We start from the raw sequence: 21,679 nt of genomic DNA on the forward strand, positions 1-21,679 counted from the left end.
ATTGGTTTCTTAAATGTTTAATGAATAGTAGTGTTTGAAATAAGATGGAACCCTGAAGTCATTGAAGTTTTGGTGTAAAGTGTTTCAATTTTAGGTTCTAAATCTTTAATTTTAATTTTCAAAACAACCCAGATGCTCATCCTAAATTTAAACCAGGCCCTCTCCCATGCTTCATGTGTGATTTGGAAGCCATGATCATTGAAGGAGTGGAAGGGTTATGTATGATGTATTAGATACATGTATATAGGGGTGTAACCATTGATTGAAATGTCGATGCATCGCTATTGTCCATGGCCTGATGGGCGGTGGGGTCGCTTAGTGGTTAACATGTTTACTCATCACACCGAAGATCCGGGTTTGATTCCCCTCATGGGTTGGGTGCAATGAGTGAAGCCCATTTCTGGTGTCCCCCATCGTGATATTGCTGGAATATTGCTAAAAGTGTGGGGGGAATGCCTGAAGTGATGCAGGTCTAACTTTTTACTACTTTTGTAAAACCCACAAGCACAGGTATGGTGTTGACAAACCTAGACACATAATTTGGGCGAACCAGGATTCAAACCCAACATCATAGGTTTCCGGTGTGCCCAAGAGACGCAACTGCACAGCAAATAGTGGCACCTTAGACAACTGGGTCACTTTTGCCCCACTGACTGGACAGTCATTTAAGAGACTATTACAATACTAATGCAATGGTTGTACTTCGATAGTCACCCCAGTGTCTGAAATAACTGCCTACCCATCTGCCCCTGGTTGCAAACTTTCCAGACTTGCAGATAATTTAAAATACTTACTTATTTACATATCAGTATTTTCAGTATTTGTATTTTCTCAAGTAATTGTTTGCAATATTTCTACTGAATTAAGACATTTGTCTCTTATGTTTCGCGACTTTTCAATATTTATAATGTCTGAATGCCGGCAGGTAGGTAACTTTGAAGATGGGCAGGCAACATGTATTGGTCATATGCCCTATGACCTTGTTGGGTTTTGATATTATTTCAAACCCCTACCATACAATTCTCTCCAAAATGGAGGTGGAACAGGATATTCACATCAACACATGGTGAACAGGTTAAGTTCATTTTGTCCATTTCTAAAATGATTTGGAAGTGTTTGTTTACCTGAGCAGGAAGAACAAATAAACAAAAATACATGTCAGACTTAACCTGTTTCTTGCAAGGACAAACACAAGCCAGTAACTTCAACAGTAATCTTATTCTGAGTGTTGCGATGTTACTGCTGTTTGAAGGCAGATAAAAAAAGATTTTAAAATCAGGGGCAGATAACTATTGAGGAATAACCTGAATCCTGGAATCTGGAGCTCTTGCTGTAAGATCAAAATGTACTGTATGAAAAGCTATAAGAAATGCAGAGTGATTACATTTGTCTGTATTATTATCTTCAAAGAAGCAGTAGGTACGTGTTCTCACCAATGTATTTGGTTGAGAGGTGCACTGCTGGAAATTAATTATAATGATAATGGAAAGGATGTTCTTATTGATGAATGTTGTAATGAAATTTTGATATTGACTTCATCAAATTGAAAAATCATTTTCAGGCTTGAAAGGATCCCTTTTCTGTTTGAGTTTTGTTTTATTGAAGCTGCACATGCATATGGACAATATATCATGACATATGATCTATTAGTTTCAGTTTCTTTAAACAGCTTTGAATTGTACTTTAAGATAATAAATGTGATTTGGCATGCGGTTCAGATTTATGGGACCTTGTCTTTGGTCTGAAGGATAGAGCATCGGCCTGCTGAGTAGAAGGTCTGTGGTTCAATCCCTGGCTGCATCATACCAAAACATGTTAAAAGATGGTACTTATTGTTACTGTGCCTGGTGCTTATCATTTAAAGGTATACAACAAGCACTGGTTGGCTCGGAGTCAGTATACTGTGTCTGAGTGGAGTATGATATCCATGTTAAACCGCGGTATGGTATCTCGGTTAGCACTATAAAACTGACATTAGGCTGGAATAGTACAAGCAGTCGCACACACATGCATGCATGTAACTATATAAGTGCAATAATCTCGGCCGCAACGTTAAACCCCAGTTCACCTCACCTTGGGTTTATGGATTGGTGTTAAATACAATGAACAGTAGTACAAGAGATGGTTTTACTGCTTGTGATTTCTGTGTAGGAAGTTGGAAGGAACTGTTATGAGAATAGATAATGCCTTTTAAACCAGACAGTATATGATACTGTTCTTAGTCTCTGCAAATGTCAATAACAGATTGATCTTTCTTTAGTATCTTTCTTTGTGACGGGAGAGTTGCACAGAGAGACAGTGACTATCTGAACTGACTATCTCAGTGGAACATGTCATAGTCACAGCTGCTCAGAATCAGTAAATGCAATGTTTCATTAAGAAAATTAGTTAGAAAATTTTAGTTCCCACCAAGAAGTTAACATAATTGATTGAGCAGTTAATACACTTGTAGTCCTTCAGGTGTTTGTGACTTCTGGTCATTCACCCCTGAAAAAACAGACCTGACATTGGAGTTCTGTGCAGTGTAGGGTCCTGGGGTAGCCTAGAGGTTAACTGTTGAAGCATTTGCTTGGTATTGGAAGTCTGAACTGTATCACGGTATTTTGCAGTACACAAGGCTGTATTGCGATATGTATCAGAATATATAGCAATACACAAGGCCCTATTGCGATATGTATCACATATGTAGCAATACACAAGGCCATGTTACGTATCAGGATATATTGCAATACACAAGTCTGTATTGAGATGTGTATCAGAATATATAGCAATACACAAGTCCCTATTGTGATATGTATCACATATGTAGCAATACACAAGGCCATGTTACGTATCAGGATATATTGCAATACACAAGGCCCTATTGCGATATGTATCACATATATAGCAATACCCAAGGCCATGTTACGTATCAGGATATATTGCAATACACAAGGCCCTATAGCAATGCGTATGACATATATAGCACTACACAAGGCGGTATTTCGTATCAGGATATATTGCAATACACAAGGCCCTATTGCGATGTGTATCACTTATATAACAATACACAAGGCTGTGTTACGTATCAGGATATATTGCAATACACAAGGCCCTATTGTGATGTGTGTCACATATATAGCAATAGGCAAGGCCTCTTTACATATCAGGATATATTGCAATACACAAGACCCTATTGTGATGTGTATCACATATATATCAATACACAAAGCCGTATTACGTAACAGGATATATTGCAAAACACAAGGCCCTATTGCGATATGTATCACATATATACCAATACACAAGGCTGTATTGCGGATCAGGATATATTGCAATACACAAGGCCCTATTGCGATGCGTATCACATGTATACCAATACACAAGGCTGTATCAGGATATGTTGCAAAACATAAGGTACTAATAGGACAAGTATCATAATATGATACAATACACAAGGTCATATTTTGATACGTATCATGACATATTGCAGTACAAAAGGTTGCATTGTGATACTTATCACAGTATATTGCAATACTTAAGCCATATTGTGATACATATCATGATATATATTGCTTCCACACTTAAATACATTTAGAGTTCACTCATTCTTAATTTTCCACGTGGATCATCCCATCGTCCCAGTGTGATTGTTGCCATATAGGGTCCCCCTGCATGTTTACTGATCGTGGTTGAGGAATCTAGGAGCATAGCAGGGAGGTGGCACGGGTGGCCCAGTCGTCTAGGCGCCGCGATTCGCTGTGCAGAGTTGCGTCCCTTCGGCACGCCAGAAGCCTATGATTGAGGGTTCGAATCCCGGTTCGCCCCGATTATGTTTCTAGGTTTGTCAGCACCATACCCGTGCTCATGGGTTTCACCGAAGTGGTAAACGTCTGAGGCCTGCATCACTTCGGGCTTTCCTCCCACATTAAGCTGACACGCCGCGATATAACTGGAATAGTGTTAAAAGCGGCGTTAAACCCAACTCACTCACTCACTCACTGTACGACATGGTTAAAACAAGCTGACGGATGGTATATACGTTGTGGTGAGTGTGTGATACAGCATCCTCACACAGGATTGGTGGCAGTGATCTATAGCCAGCCTATTGGATCAATACAACAGCCGTTACACGTATATATAAATTTCAGCTTCTTCACTTGAGATACAGAAAACATCCGAAAACAAGCCAGACTGTCTCTGTTATTAGTACGTAAAAATACTTAATTGATGCAGATGTGTGAACAGAATGGTAGAATGTGAGGGAATTGTGGAAATCAATACTGTAGTTCCTGAAAGAGGGATCATTGCTAAAAAGTCAATATCTCTGTCTCACTGGCCTCGTCTGGTGGATTTCCCTCTTCACAAAAGACTATTGTGTGCGTTTGTTATAATCTGCTTACTTCTGACTTAAAGTGGACTTTTTTGAAGACCTAGATTTCATTACATCGATTACTCTTTTGAAAGATATTAGTGAGCAGAAATGAAGGACTTAAAGCAAAACTGTAAGTTAATGATTTTGACCTTTTCTTTGTACCAATAGGCATGTGTGTATGTTTATCGGATGTGGTGAAATATTGGGTTGTGGCTTGAGTCGCATAAACATTTCTGGTTTTAGATGCCGTAGGAGTTGTCTCCCTTTCAACTATCCTCTGACATGTCTTGTGTCTTGTTTATTTGGGCAGGCTTAATGGTGATATTTGATTGCTGTTGTAACGATGCCATGAAACAGCCATCAACTAGGCCAGATGAGATTATCCACTTGTCTTAACTGTAATTACAGAAGTGGTATATGTAGTGTGCACAATTGGCTGTCTTAGAGCTTAACAGACGTACAAGGTTGTTTGAGGTTCTGTTTATGTAAACATTTTGTTTTTTAAAAAATATTAATGGATTAGGCACACGTGACACACTTACTATTCCTTCACCAACACACATTTCATTTCATTGTAATACATGAATAATGAGATTGGTATTCTAGTTTGTAAAGAATTTGAGTCCATGAATGTGATTATATTAGAATGGAGATTTGTTTTTTAGTTGTATCAAGTGTAAACGCTGAAGTTTGTAGTGGGTCAAGTGCTAGTGATGTCTGGCAGTTTGTCAGGAAACTGGGGCATCAAGGTTACAGAAGGAGTGGTTTCTATACATTGAAATACTTACAAGCTCGTTTACTGAAAAGCTCAAATATCTCCCAGCCAAGAAAACACTTGTGAATACTTTATATCTACTCGAGTGCAATTTGCAGAAAATGTCCCAATCTAGAAGTATCTTGTTTTGTAATAAAACTGTCTGCAGGTCAGTAACGTGGGGTCAGGAGACATTCTAGAGTTCCTCATCCACTGCCGACCTTGACGCAAGGCAGTAGCGTATAACTGTGAAAAAAAAGATCCAGTGCCTGGCCAGTATTGGAGGAACTAAGTTTGCATCACAAACATATTGTAAATCTTTGAAAATCTACAATCTGGTCAAAATTGACCTGCTTCATGGACTGTACACTAACAGCTGATCGGTGGAAGAGCTAAGGCAGGATAACTAAGATTAACGTTTAGTTCCAGAAATAAAAGCATCTTAATCAAGAATATTTATCTACAAAATCCAAAATAAAATCCAAATGATGCCCAGAACAATCTAGACTTGCCAAATCATTCTTGACTTGAGTTTGATTTATTTTTTAATTATTCTCTAGGGTCTGGGAGACAGACTAGGGGTTACTTGATTTTCACATACCGGTACTTTCTGTGATTTACATTAGAGTTTGTCATCACATTGCAGGAAGAGCAATGTTTCTCAAACTAACTGTGTTTGTAATTTATGGAGTTTGAGATAATTTTGTTTCAGAGAAATATGTGCAATATTGCAGTTTTGACAACAATCTTCTCTTCTGTTGCAGATTCATTTGTAAACAGTCAAGAATGGACACTAAGTCGCTCAGTCCCAGATCTCAAACTGGTAAGTCGAGCAAGTTGTATTTGATGCCAATCCAATTATGTGATAGCTATTAGGATATTGGACAGCCCCAGATCCCCAATACCTCATGCTAGTTGTAGCAGGGCTGTAATTCGTGAACTGTGACATAAAACAATGTTCTCTCACATGGTTGTATAATCTGTGTATGTGGCTAAAATGATCATCCCTTGCAGATATGTAGAAGATCAAAATAGAGGTGTAAGTTATAGCTGTTTAGAATCCCAATGGCATTCAAGGATAGAATAGGTCCCAAATAATCTATGCTTGTTTTTTTTAGGTGGCTAAAATCCAACTGATGGTCAGGCTTAAGGACTTGGTTGATTGCGTGTCATTGTGAATAATATCGACCTCTGCTTATAGGGGCGGTCGGGTAGCCTGGTGGTTAAAGCGTTCGCTCGTCACGCCGAAGACCCGGGTTCGATTCCCGACATGGGTACAATGTGTGAAGCCCATTTCTGGTGTACCCCGCCGTGATATTGCTGGAATATTGCTAAAAGCTGCGTAAAACCATACTCACTCACTACTGGCCTTATAGCTGGAATATTGGTTGCTGCAGCATTAATCAGTAAGGGAGTGGTTTTACACCACTTTTAGCAATATTCCAGGAGTATCATGGTGTGGGACACCAGAAATGAGGCTTCACACATTTGTACTCATGTCAGGAATCGAACCCTGGTCTTCGGTGTGACGAGCGACCGCTTTAATCACTAGCCTATCCCACAGCCCCTCACAGCATTTATCAACTTTTGCTTATGAAGACATGAAACTTTTGTAGATAACATCAATCTTTATTGTTTGTAATGTCCTTTTAGGGCTTCCACTCAAAAGTAAAGCTGGAAGCATTGTTTTTGTCGAAAACTGAAGAAGTTTAATGTCTTCATATACTGCCAAGTGCCAGTCAAAGGCATCAACATTCACTCACTTGCCGGGGGGCACGGGTGGCCCAGTCACCGAAGTGGTAAACATCTTAAACCTGCATCACTTCGGGCTTTCCTCCCACATTAAGCTTACACGCCGTGATATAACTGGAATACTGTTAAAAGCGGCGTTAAACCAAACTCACTCACTCACTTGCCTTGTTTAGTTTCTGCCTTGAGTTATATAATGCTGGTTTTAGTTACATAAACTTATTTGTTTAAATGTTCGTATAAATATTTTGTACATTGCTTTTATTAAGACTCTTCGAAAAACTCTGGAAGACATCCTTAAATATTCACGCTAGTCTACTAGCCTGAGCCTATTAAATTGTGCGGAGGACAAGTAAAAATCCAGTTCTGATAGTCCTGATTGACTAGTAGGATTTGAGGGCTATTAATTTATACCAGTTTTCAATGCTTCAAGTTTGCTACAAATTGGAACAGAATAAAACTCATAGAAAACACAGTAAACGCTTTTGTCTCTTTCCAAGAGGACTAGCTATAAACTGTAAGGACTAGTGAAAAAAGGTTTCCATTGTCCTCTGGACTAGCCTTAAGAAACTAAATTTGTAAAGCTGGAAAGATATGAAAGCATTGTTGAAAGCATATTGGTCTTCGGGAAGCTACTTCCAGTAATAGTGGGCAGTAATTAGTGTCCACTTACTGGTTCACACAAGACTTGATAGTAATTGCCCTGTTGTAAACCCACTAAGAGAGTATTGAAGTGGACAGATTGCGTGAGAGACTAGTAGGGGGTTAGTGACTTGTGCTGCCATCTGGGAAGAGACTGATATCAGCTGTTGGGACTGGTGCTTATTGATGCTCATGTATTATACATCAGGGTGCACAGACACTTACCTGATTACGTAAGAGTGGTTGCTTACTGGAGTGGACACTGATGGGAGTTTAGTTGTCTGACTTCATTATAATTGGATGAAGTTAAAAGAATGTGAAAGACGGATGGAGGTTGTTTCCGGCCCAACTACACGCAGATAGACTTACACTTAGTCTCTGACAATATATAATCTGGACAGGCGACTCTGTTTAATGAAAAGGAACCCCAGTGTGATGGGAAATTCAGTTGAACCTGTTCAAAATATAGACTTGTTTCATTTAGTTGAACCTGTTGAAAATCTAGACTTGCTTCATTTAGGGATATAGCATTATAGTAAGGACTGGGTGAAGGAAGGGAAAATAAATTGGTTCAGTTTTGAAATTGGGAGAATTTGCTGTGGTATTTGTATCTAAAGACTCTTTAAATCTTCAGATGTTTAGCTGAAGGTTATGCCTAGGATTGCTATAGACTGAATATTGTTTTACGCTGCAGTCAGCAGTTCTGATAAAAAGAAGGCTATAGGACAATTAGTGATGACAGCGTGACACACAATCAGCTAGATCGCATATTATGATTGTAAAGTCTTGTTATTGGTGGCCTTTGCGACATGCATGGGACCCTGGGACATCTATCCCAGAATACCAATGGCAGTAGCCCATGTAGATTATGTGATATTTTTTCTAGTGTGTGTGAATTTTGAAATCAGTGCAGATGAAGACATTGCTGATGATGTAAGCTTGCATCATGATACTATCACAGTCTTTCTCTACACTCACTATGACTGCAAAACTGCTGATTCATCGATTATGCTCTCAAGTTACTTTCCTAGCTGTATATAAACAATGTAAAAGAACATGGATGCAATTTGGCTTGAGCTTGGTAGTCTGAGTCAGTTTGTGTCATGTTAAAGGAGTCTAGTAGAACTTCAGGCTTCTCAAAGGGTGTGTCATGATTTGTTATCATTATTCAGATTAGGAAATGCATGGACCAACATATCTGTGGCAGCATCGATACAATAGTTGTCATTATTGTATATGTTGATGTACTTTAAGATTTATTTACTATGTTGTATGAAACATTGTGTGGGGAATCAGTACCACAATGAACTAGTACACAACTATTTCATTCATTGTTGACTTTGAAAAGTTTTTATAGTGCAATATTTGTTGTATTTTTATACATTTTATTAGTGACTCATGTTACCTGAATTTTCCTCATACATAGAAGGTATGCATGTTTATTGCAGGGTATTCTTGGAAGCGTACAAAGCGGAAAGTCGGCTCTGGTACACCGCTACCTTACAGGCTCCTACATGCAGGAGGAATCACCAGAAGGTAAGGGTGTGGCCTGTGTTGTGGGGGTGACAGTGGAGCAGGGTGTGGACTGTATTGTAGGGGTGAGAGTGGAGTAGGGTATGGACTGTGTTGTGGGGGTGTGGGCTTTGTTGTGAGGGTGAGAGTGGAGTAGGGTATGGACTGTGTTGTGGGGGTGTGGGCTTTGTTGTGGGGTGACAGTTGAGTAGGGTGTGGACTGTGTTGTAGGGGTGAGAGTGGAGTAGGGTATGGACTGTGTTGTCGGGGTGAAAGGTGAGTAGGGTATGGACTGTGTTGTAGGGATGAGAGTGGAGTAGGGTATGGACTGTGTTGTGGGGGTGTGGGCTTTGTTTTGGGGTGACAGTTGAGTAGGGTGTGGACTGTGTTGTAGGGGTGAGAGTGGAGTAGGGTGTGGTCTGTGTTGTTGGGGGTGAGAGTGGAGTAGGGTATGGACTGTGTTGTAGGGGTGACAGTAGAGTAGGGTGTGGACTGTGTTGTTGGGGGTGAGAGTGGAGTAGGGTGTGGACTGTATTTGAAGGGGTGAGAGTGGAGTAGGGTGTGGACTGTGTATTGTCAGGTGCTTGTGTGTCTGTTTTGTGTATCATGGGGGTGACAGTGGTGTTTAGTATGTGTAGCAGTTTGGGGTGTCTTGTGTACTGTGGGGGTCTGTTTGTGAATGCGAGACATGGATTGTGATGGGTGACATGTTAGCTTCATGTGGGAGGAAAGCCTGGAATGATGCAGGTCTCAGACATTTTGCCACATACACATGCATACATATACACATATACGTACATATACATACATACATGTATATCTCTTGTTAAATTCGTTACCAACAATAAGGCATGAGGTGGATGACAGTAGTGTTGAGAGATGTCTGAGAATGTGTGGACTATGTATATTATATGGGGTTTTAATATGGGCCAGGCTAGGGTGAGTTTTTCAAAGGTGATTTCAGTATGAAGGAACATCTGTGGAGTAGAGATGTAGGATGTGATCAGGATCATTATCTAAATAGGTCAGCCTGTTGATGTGTAACTATCACCATGTAAATACCAAGGCTCATATATCAGCTTACCCAATAAAAAGCCAGGCTTAATCTTATTCCAAAAGAAGTTAATTCACTGTGCAACAATCCTAGTAGGTGCTTTAGGTTTAGCCATTTATGCATGACAAAGTGAGAATGTATGGAGATTTTATGGTAGCTTCAGTAATCTTTCTGAATGGTCTTCAACAAAACAAAGTAAGAGTTAGTTCCCTTCCAACACTCTATAAGGTTTGTATTTTGTTTTTCTGAATCTTTCAGGTGGGCGATTTAAGAAAGAAGTGATCTTGGATGGGCAGAGTTATCTTCTCCTTATACGAGATGAAGGAGGTGCTCCTGAAATGCAGGTGTGTACTTAATGTAGTTGCAAATCTCATATTTTACTTTTTATCTCTCATTTCTCTTCCTCACTGTGGGGATTCCATGTTGATATAATTCCCCAGGAGGGCGACTTCATTCAATGGATGGTCACACTCGGTGACTTGATTCAAAGAATGTCATTTCCCCAACAGCATGGGTCATTGCTCATGATGTCAATCACTGGATTGTCTGGTCCTGACTTCATTATTTACTGGCCAGCATTATGTAACTGAAATATTGTTTAGTTTAGCAACAAACTTCATCTTCCACTTATCAAATGAGTGCAATACTATTTCCAGAAGAGCCATTTCTAATCTCAAAAATCATGTTTTCAACAAATTTATTACTGGATTCCATTGTTTTGTTCAGCTGACTTAAAACTGCAAGTTTTCTATTTGTCCATAATATATTAGAAGATATTAGATTTAGATTAGATTTCATAAGAGGTGACCAACAGGATCAGGTGGCCAGGCTCACTGACTTGATTGATGCATTGTATCCGAATTGCATAGATTGATGCTCATGATGTCAGTCACAGGATTGTTAGGTCCAGTCTCAATTATTTACAGACTGCCGTCATGTAGCAGGAATATTACTGAGCGCAGTGTTAATCAACAAACATCCACAACCACAATATATTGTACAGAAAGATTGACCTTTGAAACTATAAGCAGTCTTTTTTAAGTGTCGTCTTTGTCGACATTTCCAGCTATTGATTATTCATATAAAGCAAGCTGAAGTCGGCTTTTTACTCTGCCTCGGTGGTCTAGTGGATAATGCGCCTACCCGGTGGTTTGATCCTGGCTTTGTCATACCAAAAGACGTTAAAAGATGGTACTTGCTGTTACCCTGCCTGGCGCTCAGCTTTAAGGGGTTAAACAAGGAATCGCCAGCATAGATGTTAAATCCTTTTTTATCTCACCTCTACCTTTTTTACTCAACTGCACCATAACTGAAATGGAACAATACCAAGTAATCAGAGTGAACATAAAAACAATAGCTTTGTGATCTACTTCAGTAGTTTCCTGTGCACTGAGATAGAGCAGTGACAAGACGAGGAAATGGCAGTGTTGAACAGGAGTGGATTTTGACCCTTGTGTTTGGCCTTGTGTTTCAGTTCACACACTGGGTTGATGCCATCATCTTCGTCTTCAGTCTAGAGAACGAGCTCAGCTTCCAAGCTGTGTACAGCTACTATGCCAAGATGGCGCACTACCGCAACGCTGCTGAAATACCACTCATATTGGTAGGAACGCAGGGTAAGTAAAACAGTGAGCGATTATGCAAATTATTATGGTTGGCAATACTTTTGTATTAGTTAGTCATAAGACTACTATTACAAGGTTCATACAGGCTTGGAAAAGGCCTTGAAGTTTAGTGGTTCATTTCTGTATGAACCTTGTGATAGTACATGATTTCAAGCAGAGGATCTTGGGTCCAGTTCCACAAAGCGATATTAGCGTTCCGACTGTCTTATGCCTAAAGTATGGGAGTTAGATCACCTTAGATTGCTTTGTGGAACAGGCCCTGGGATCCTCAAGATTTCCTGCTGAAGTATTTGAATCTAGGGAACTCCAAATCCTCCACTTTAACATAAGGTTGGACATAGGTTGCTAGGTGTACTCATGGGTTTGACCAAAATGGTAAATGTCTAAAACCTGCGCAACTTCAGGCTTACCTCCAACATTAATCTGACATGCCGTGATATAACTGGAATACTGTTGAGTGGTGTTAAAACTCACTCGCTCAGCTCAGCTCAGCTCACTCAGCTCACAATATCAATCACTAGATTGTCTGGCCCAGACTTGGATTATTTACAAGCTGCCGTCATACAGCTGCAATATTGCTCAGTGCAGTTTTAAACAACAAGCCCACATACACACACACACACACACTATGAGATGCAAACTTTCAAAACTTTTTTCACCAGATAAGTCAATTATTACGATAGATTTCTTCGGAAGCATGTGTTCTAGCATGGTTTATGTTTGTATATTGATTTTCTAAGATATTTAAATGTTTAGATATGGCCGAGTTGAAAGCTAATATATTGATCAATGATATATCCCTCTCAATGCTGCCCACATCAATAATATACCCCTGCATGACATGTTACTTCAGTGTAGGTCTGCTGATTTCGCTTAGAGTTCTCAAAGGTTTTATGTGCCCTTCTTACATATTATAGGGTTGAAAATTGCCCTTGATTTTCGTGACATCAACTGTGACTTTTGTGATACATGCGATTACCGCATACACATAAATCATATAGTCCCCCAGACCACCATCTAACTTTCAATATGTTTTTTTTAAAATGGTTTTTCTCAGCCCTACATAATATCAGTGAGTCCATCACCGGTATAAAATGTTACATCTCAGAAACAGACTTCAAGTCATATTGACAAGGGGCGGTCGGGTAGCCTAGTGGTTAACGCGTTCGCTCGTCACGCCGAAGACCCGGGTTCGATTCCCGACATGGGTACAATGTGTGAAGCCCATTTCTGGTGTCCCCCGCCTAGATATTGCTGGAATATTGCTAAAAGCGGTGTAAAACCATATTCACTCACTCACTCATATTGACAAATTACATCCCATTTCAGGACGGATTGTTATTACTTGCAGCATTGGGGAATAAGACTTGCATTACGACCTTCTTGAACCATGGTGTTGCTCTACTATCACCTATAATATATAACTACTATAACCTCATTAAATTATGATATTTTTATCACTGCAATTTGATAAGATAAAATACTTGAAAGCATGTATTTTTATCCATTTGCTGGGAATGTAGACAGACATTAGAAATATGTTTTTTTGTCAACCAACTGATAAGGGAAGGTTGGCCTCATGTTGCTGAAAATACGGTTTCAATTACTATCATGAAATTCAATATCCTTCTTGCATGCAACAGATGTTATCTTTTTCAATCCATCTTGCATGTTTTCCCTGGATGCCTATATCACTTCTCCCTTCTCAGATCTAGATAAGACTTACAAAGACAACATGCACATGTTTGATCTCTGATGCAGACTTGTAGGAGCGCTGTCTGTGAATGCTGACAGTGAGCTGAAGAGATTGCAGGCCTAGAAATCGCTCCTAGCCTGGGACTCAAAATGCTGTATAATTAAGACACCTAAAAGACTTGTATGAATTACAAACTAGAGCTTGGGCGAGTCCAAATGTACTATCAGGATACCCATTCCCCTATTACGGGACCCTTCCCGGGTACCTGCTGTAGGTCTCCAAATTTAGGGAATAGTTTGACCGTCGCCCTGGCAAAATGTATTTAGATACTCATATAAAACGATCTGGTCATGCATACACTGAAGTTGACTTAAGTTTTATCTCTATTCAAACTTATAAAGTCAGAGTCACTATTGTGTAACCGTGGAAGGTCTAGATAATTTTTGCCATTAAACAATCACCACAAGTCCGGGTAGTCCTGTGGGTATCTGGGGCCTACTCAGGAACCACCCTTCCCGAGTACCCGAGTTACCTGTCCCAGCCCTATTACAAACTTTTGAAAGTTTTCCCCATGTACATAATTGTAGGGCTTAGTGATTTACTATGAATTGATTCCAACGGTTGGATTGTATGATAGTATTTTTTCAGCTTTATTTCTGTGACTATTCATCAAGGGGATATAGACCTTATCAGTATCACTTGACAAACAAGGTCATTAAGCATGTATCAGAGCTTCAGATAAGCTGTATGTGCGTATTATACTCGAGTCAAATCACCATAACCCCATTTGTTGTTAGGTGCTTGCGTACATGTCAATATAGTTGTTAGCTTTGCCCCAAGTCTGTACTGAAAGAAACATCCATGGATGTGTAGTAATTCTATCCTCCTAATAGGCAAGTATAAGTATGTGGACAGTCTGAGGACTCCAGTCTCTTACAGGGACAACTTGTTCTTATTATTTACATAATCGAGACCTTATGATTTAAACTAAACATTATTGCCTTAGAGACATGTGCAAGTATATATCGTTGCTTGCTTTTTATCCCCCCGGAATATAATGTGGGGGGATATATAGCGATCAGCCAGTCTGTCCGTCCGTCTGTCCGTAATCATTTCCTTATCTGGGGCAGAACTCAAAAACCATTCAGTGTATTTGATTGAAAATCTATCAGTCACACACTGAAGTGGTGCCTTTTGTAATTTTGGGATTTTTCGAACTTTTATTTTTTTAAAATTTTATGGAAAGAAGTTGGACATAGACTCCATTGGGGATGGGGTTCGTTTCCGGGGCAGAATTCAAAAACCATTCAATATATTTTATCAAACTTGGACAAGGACATGTTGCTAGTTTCACGGATAATTTTGAGCGACTTGTTTTTCGTTTCTGGAGCGTAACTCGACAACGGTTCTATATTTTTCAACAAAACTTGGCAGATATATTAAACAGATCCTGATGTGGTGCCTTTTGTTATTTGCGGATTTTGGGCATTTTAATTTTTATTGATTTCCATGGAAACAATTTGGACTCAGTCTCAAAAGGTAGGGGTAGGTGTCATTTCTGGAGCACAACTTGAAAACTGTGAAATACTTTTCATCCTAACCTATTACATGTATTAATGAAGGGCTGAAGTGGTGTTTTTTGTTATTTAGGAATTTTAGAAAAAACAATAAATTCCTGTTTCCATGGCAACAAGTTTAACTTGGATTCTGTTCATTGTGGTGTGTTTGTCCAGACCATATCTCTAAAACTGATAGGTATTCTTTCATGACACTTGGCACACACAAAAACCTGTTTGCCTTTTGCTACTTAGGGGTGTTTAGAAAAAAACAAAACTGTTTCCATGGCAACAACTTTGATTTTGACTGTTCATATTGGTGTGTACCTAACATAGAAATACAAAGTTCCGAATCCCAATTCCATGGTGTTGTTTTGATAGCACAATAACTACTCTTGTATAGACTTATTGCTTTCGTGAGCCCTTGCTACATCTGGCACATTTGGGGCGGCACATGAACAGGAGAAAATTAAAAATTACCAAAACAGCACTTTAAGTAGAATTATTGAAAACAATGTTTACTTATTGGTTTAAAAGTTCCTGGCAGACTCAATCCAAGGAAGTACAATGTATTCAATACCCAATGTGAATCATATCATGTAAGTTTATATTCAATGGCTCAAAACATTATCTGGAGCCTGGATTTATTGTGCACTGATTCAGTTTTTCAAAATAGGTGTGAACATCCAGTTGTCCTTGTTGCAACACTTATGTTAAGTTGAAACGTTAGTTTATGTCTACAGGTTTATGTTCCATAGATGAAAGAGGAGGTGGGGTATGAAGAAAGGGCCTAGGGCCTTCACTCATCATGTCAAAGTCCCGGGTACTATTCCCCTATTCCTACTATTTCTGGTGTTCCCCATCCTGATATGCTGGATTATTGCTAAAAGCATAAAAACCATACTCACTACATACTCACCTAAATGCCCCCCTTAATTCCTCCTACTGCTGAGGGTAGACCACATAGGAAGGACCTCCATGGGTATTCAAGATTAGAATTGCACCCCCCCCCCCCCATCCTCAGCAACCTATGCTTGTTGAACTTAATTGGGTGTCAGAGAATCAGTGACTTGGTTGAAAGCATGCCATCCTAATGTGGATCTTTGCTTATATCAATCAATGTTTGCCTGGTCCTGACTCGATTAACATGGTGGCTGTCATGTAGGTGAAATATTGCAGCATTAAACAATAAACAAAACACAGGAAGTACTAATTATTTCAGGACCTGACATGTGTGGCATTTCTCTCCACAGTAAGAAAATGCCTATCTTTACGACATACATTATTTTGCAGCACAGCAAAAAAGTTTTGATTTCCTTTGAACTCACCTGAATAATAAAATGTAGAAAAACTTGAAAATATGGAACTGTTTGTGTGTGTGAAGGTAGGGTGGGTTGGGGTGGGGTGAGTGGTTGCTTGCTTGCTCGCTCGCTGGATGGATGGATGGATGGGCCAGATGGGTTTGTGATGTGGGTAGTTCTTCCCGAGTGACTTTGATTTTAAGGCACTGTCTGCATTAATAAAATAAGCCTGCATGACCATGATGACAGCTTTTTGTTCTGCAAATAAAACAGAACTTGAAAATTCTGGCAGCTGAATGGCACCTCTTTTTTCTTGGACAAGATGAAAAAGATTGTCCACCTGCTGCTAACTTTCCAAAGTTCATTCCTGAGAATATTTTTAGTTTATGTCTTAACTCAGAGATTGTTTGATAACCATTGCCACACGCAACTCAAAATACATTTTATGGATGTCTTTTCTGAATTTCATCTTGAAATGTGTGTACAGTAACTCATATTTGATGGAATACATTTTCTGTTACTGAATTATTATGAATGTTTTCGAGAATCTTTCATTACATATGAAAGGTAATTTTATGATATTCAAACCTTGATGAGTGTTCCAAGGTGCTACTAAGCACCAAAACTGTCTTTGAAACCATGGCAACTGTTATGCTTGAAGTCATTCTATGTGAACACCATCCCGAATAGCAACAGATCCAGAACATACCTCAAACATCAGAAAATGTAACCACCGAAAAGCAGATGGGAAGTGTAGAGCTTAATCCAAGTTGAGATTCATTGATAAGACATTAATTATGACACAGTTTAACCCTCATCAAGTGAGGAATTTGTAAGAAGGCCTAGAGGAGATTTGTTGACTTCTTAAGATGCAATATAGATCCATTAACAAAATTTAAATTCCAGTCCACTTTGAAGAACAGTCTGAAAATGTGAATTTGAATAGAAAGTGGACGGTTTTATGCAGCTTTGCTGAAGAAAGGTCTTTGGCTGTAATATCTAAAGCAATACAGTGAGGAGATAATGTAATTATGTAAGCTGATGAGGAAGTTACACTTGCAGCCTTATTACATGTATGTTCAGCAGTAATTACTTCTTACCATGCTGCTTCATCAATAAATCAGTCTACCAGGCTCTCGTTTCCTCCAAGAACAGGAACGGAGGTTCAAATTACTTGAAATTAGTGCATAATTGCATGTACTAAATATCACTTGAATTATTAACTGAGAAAAATGAATGTTCTTTCCTACTTCGGAACCAGAAAAAAACCAGATTTCATTCATTAACAGATTACACTTGAAATCAGAGAATTTGGAAAATGTGTTGCCCTTTAGAAAGACAGAGCTGTGTTTGACAATGTGGTTCCACTCAGATGTAGTTTCCAGGTTTACACAATATACAGTGATTGTTGCACTGATTCTCTACCACGTATTTCCGCATTCCATGTGAGGAGAGAATTGGAAAATATTTTGAGGAAAAAACAACGAATGAATACTTTTTATGAATGAGCACCAGATGTGAAATATACACACAAGGCTCTTTTTCCTTTATTGAACTGAGTTGGATTTCCGAGACCACATGCGGCAGAGATGTGACATCTGTGTACATCTATCACATGCTTAATTACCACAAAATCGTCCCCCTGAATACCGGAAGCTCCTGCATTAAACTTAGATCAGCTGTGCAGCATGATATGCCTAAAGTCTGAACGTTTTGTTGCAATTCTAAACAATCAGTGGGATACCGTGCCGATATTATTCCTAGGCTTCCAAACCTTCCAGAAGCATCTTGTTTATGACTGTAGGAAAATTATAAACTACATTAAAAAAAACCTTTTGTATTTTACACTTCTCGAGATCTGCAAAAAAGCTGAACCCAAACAAAAGACCATATTGCATCCCGGGTATTATTGAGTCACTGTAGAAAAAATAAATACCTACATTGAAAAACACCTATGTATTTCAAACTTTCTCAAAGTCTGCATAAGATTTAATACCAAATTAAGACCAATGTTGTATCCCTGGTATTAATATGTGTAGGAAAAAGATAAACTATATAAAAAAATACTCTTTTTGTAGTTTACACTTTCTCAAAATCACCAAACAAATGCCATTTTTTGTTGAAATTAAGAAAGTTTAAGAAGATCAAATCTCTGTGAAATATTTTGGAATAATACACACACCTCTTTGTGCTGACATTTGAGAGAATGTCAGCAAACTTAGAAATTCCATATCTACATGATGTTGAGATGTGTAAACTTTGATTATTATCTTCTCATAAATCACATAAAAATATCATAAAGAAAGCATCTTCTATTAGTGTGAATCAAAGCCTTGTTTATTTATTCTGAGGCTTAAAATTCTTGATAAACTATCTCCAGCTTCATGTGCGGAAATTCCGTTTAAGTTTACATTTCTCTTTTCAGATGCCATAAGCGAAAGTAATCCTCGCCTAATTGACGACATGAGGGCGAGAAAACTAGCCTCGGATTTGAAGAGATGCTCCTACTATGAAACGTGTGCCACATATGGTTTAAATGTCGAGAGAGTCTTTCAGGATGGTAAGACAGTACAGAGGGAAGATTTTTTTAACATTAGCTAGAAATGCAGCAGTGTGTTAAGTCCTAGGGATGCTTTCGCATGTTGACAAAGAAAATATTTAGGCCTGTTCACAAAGGATACACAGTGATGTCTGTTTTGTCTCTTCTTCTAGGCAAGTATTATTGTTTTATTTAATTATTTTCTATATTATGATGTTTGTAATATGAAATTTGATTCGGTAGGTTATCTTATTTGAATTCTGAAACATCTTGATTCCACAGTTTTATTTATTTTGCACGACAGTTCATGTTTTGATGTTTTTCCAGTGCAGATTGTGATGCTTTTTGCCGTGTCAGGAATCGAAAAAGATACTGTTGTTGTCCAACATGGAGGGTGGTTTTGTTTATGCTTGATATTATGACACATGGAAAGTTCAGGGGGTTGTTTAGACCTGCTCAGAGTCTGATATTCGGCCCATGTCTGCAGGAAATGTCAGAAAAAAAATCCCTAATTGGAATTAAGAATTTTCCAGGTTAGTCTGTATTATGACTAAATTTGTAGCTTTGAAGAGATGGCATACCTGTGTATTTTGGGTATGAATATAGGTATGACAATTTCTACTTGTTGCAAGAGGTGACTAAATGGATTGGGTGGTGAGGCTCGGTGACCATGGTGGATTGAAGGCCATCTTGTTTCCCAATTGCATGGATTGTTTCTATTGAAATGTAACACTGAATTGTCTTCAGTGTTTGAAATTAAAGAATCCAAGATCCCACTGCAGCGGTGGAAACTAACAGTTTCAGTCGACTAGTCCTTGTAATGATAGCATATAGCAAAACCTTTAAAATGTCGAAATTCTACTAGTCCTTAGGATACCTTTACTATTGGGCAGTTTGGCAAAGACTAGAGGACTAGTGCCAATTTCTAACCCTGCACTGTGCACAAAAACAAATAGGTCAGTCCAGCCTTCCTAGTCCTCCCGCCCTTATCGCTAGATGACAGATCCCCTGTCTGGCTGTCTCATACATTTTGATAAACAATTAGCAACAACTTAAAGCAAATTCCACAGTTTGCTGCAATAGCATTTGAATCTGGGGACCTCTAAATCTTCAGCTTCAACATTAGGGATATGACAAGGACCCCATAATCTTGAACACTGACATTGGTAAATTCTTACACTAACGCTTAGTCACTGAAAATATTTAGTTTTGATAGAAACAAGCAACTCTATTTAGATTGAACAGGAGCCTTATGAGGTGTGGAAATCTAGACTTGCTTCATTCAGAGCCATTGCATTACCGTAAGGGGTGGGCAGAAGGGAAAATTATGTAGTTCAGGGACTTTGAGACAGGCTAGTCAATTCTAATCTATGATTGTTTGACAGTGCAATATAAAGCATGGAATAATACCCATGGGTTTAACGATGTTTTGATCTGTTCAGTCACTCAGCCATGTACTGAAATAATCCACTCCATGTGGATATAGATGAGAAGTGGTTATCAACACTCCATTGTTGGTTGTAAGAGTGACTTAATTCATCTGAGTGGTCTTGAGCTCTGGCATGGCTGAATGTGTCACCATGCTGTGCATCACATCAACGCTCCATTGTTGGTTGTAAGAGTGACTAACGCCGCGATGTAACTGGAATACTGTTGAAAGTGGCGTTAAACCCATCTCACTCACTCACTGTAAGAGTGACTAAATTCATGTCAGTGGTCTTGAGCTCTGGCATGGCTGAATATGTGTCACCATGATCATTAGTAATATATTCAGTCACTGGTTTGCCTTGTCCAGATGTGATTATTTAGAGACCAATTTGCACAGCCTGAATAATGGTGACTGTGTCGCTGAGCTATTTGCCTTACTGTACTTACTGTAATAGTAAATTAATATATATTGATATATGTAGAACTCAGATTTTGTCCTGTAAAGGTCACATGTATGTAGATTTCCTCTATGTCAAGTGTAAGTTATTGTTCGACTCAGTTACTGAATTTTACTCCTGTTGTTTGATCAGCGTTACAACATTCAAGGTCTCAGTGAAACTTTTAAAAAGTTTTATGGTAGCCATGTGGAGGATATTTCATAATTTAAAGCATCAGTGATAAATATGATGTCCGTTACAATTCCCTATTTTGACTTGAACCATATGCTGTGTTGTTTCAGGTGAACAGTTGACTTGTCTTTGCATGTGTTTGTGACAGGTGCTACCAGTGGTGCTGGATTTGTTGAGATGTTTGGGAACATCTGGTACTATCACTATTTGATAGTGATTCATAAACACATGATTATGGTATAGTTGGAATTATACATTGGACTCTGATTTTTGCAGAAATGTTTTATGATTATGGAAATGTTTTTTGTCACTTTCATTCTGTACTTGTCTCTTTTACAGCATGCCAAAGGATAGTGCAGACCCGGTACCCATCTTTGCCATCTACTGTGACCCCTGTCCCAAGTACCCCAAACCACTCACAACGATCCTACTATGGCACACAGTCCAGCAAGCCCTATGATAGTCATAGCACCAGCAGTCAGTCAACATCTAGCTCCGGAACACTGGTAACCGGGACGAGTATCCAGAACAACACTAGTCAAGGGGGGAACCAGGTGAGTTGTTTGGGCTTGTAATGGACACAGAACAGCGTTAGTCAAGGGGGGAGCCAGGTGAGTTGTTGAGGCTAGTATTGGACACAGAACAGCGCTAGTCAAGGGGGGAGCCAGGTGAGTTGTTTAGGCTAGTTGTGGACACAAAACAGCGCTAGTCAAGGGGGGAGCCAGCGAGTTGTTGGGGCTAGTAGTGGACAGAGAACAGCGCTAGTCAAGGGGGAGCCAGATCAGTTGTTGGGGCTAGTTGTGGACACAAAACAGCGCTAGTCAAGGGGGGAGCCAGATC

The 21,679-nt window shown here is 39.2% G+C and overlaps 1 protein-coding gene across 9 annotated transcripts in view; it reads left to right on the top strand.

Annotated features, from left to right (window-relative positions):
* The window catches only part of LOC139465749 (centaurin-gamma-1A-like), a 97,923-nt gene that overhangs the window by 40,226 nt on the left and 36,018 nt on the right, over window positions 1-21,679 (top strand). For 8 of the 9 annotated variants that reach the window (XM_071247593.1, XM_071247594.1, XM_071247595.1 and 5 more), the window contains exons 2-7: window positions 5,873-5,931; window positions 8,948-9,035; window positions 10,324-10,409; window positions 11,540-11,681; window positions 18,669-18,803; window positions 21,179-21,393. In XM_071247593.1, coding sequence (XP_071103694.1) covers window positions 5,873-5,931; window positions 8,948-9,035; window positions 10,324-10,409; window positions 11,540-11,681; window positions 18,669-18,803; window positions 21,179-21,393 — 725 coding nt within the window. Of the gene's footprint in view, window positions 1-5,872; window positions 5,932-8,947; window positions 9,036-9,942; window positions 10,036-10,323; window positions 10,410-11,539; window positions 11,682-18,668; window positions 18,804-21,178; window positions 21,394-21,679 lie in introns of those variants that run through there. The other variant, XM_071247602.1, reaches the window with a different exon arrangement.

Source organism: Haliotis cracherodii, unplaced genomic scaffold (genome assembly GCF_022045235.1).
Source record: "Haliotis cracherodii isolate W230 unplaced genomic scaffold, xgHalCrac1.p SCAF_18, whole genome shotgun sequence".
In the NCBI taxonomy this organism is placed as follows: Eukaryota; Metazoa; Mollusca; class Gastropoda; order Lepetellida; family Haliotidae; genus Haliotis; species Haliotis cracherodii.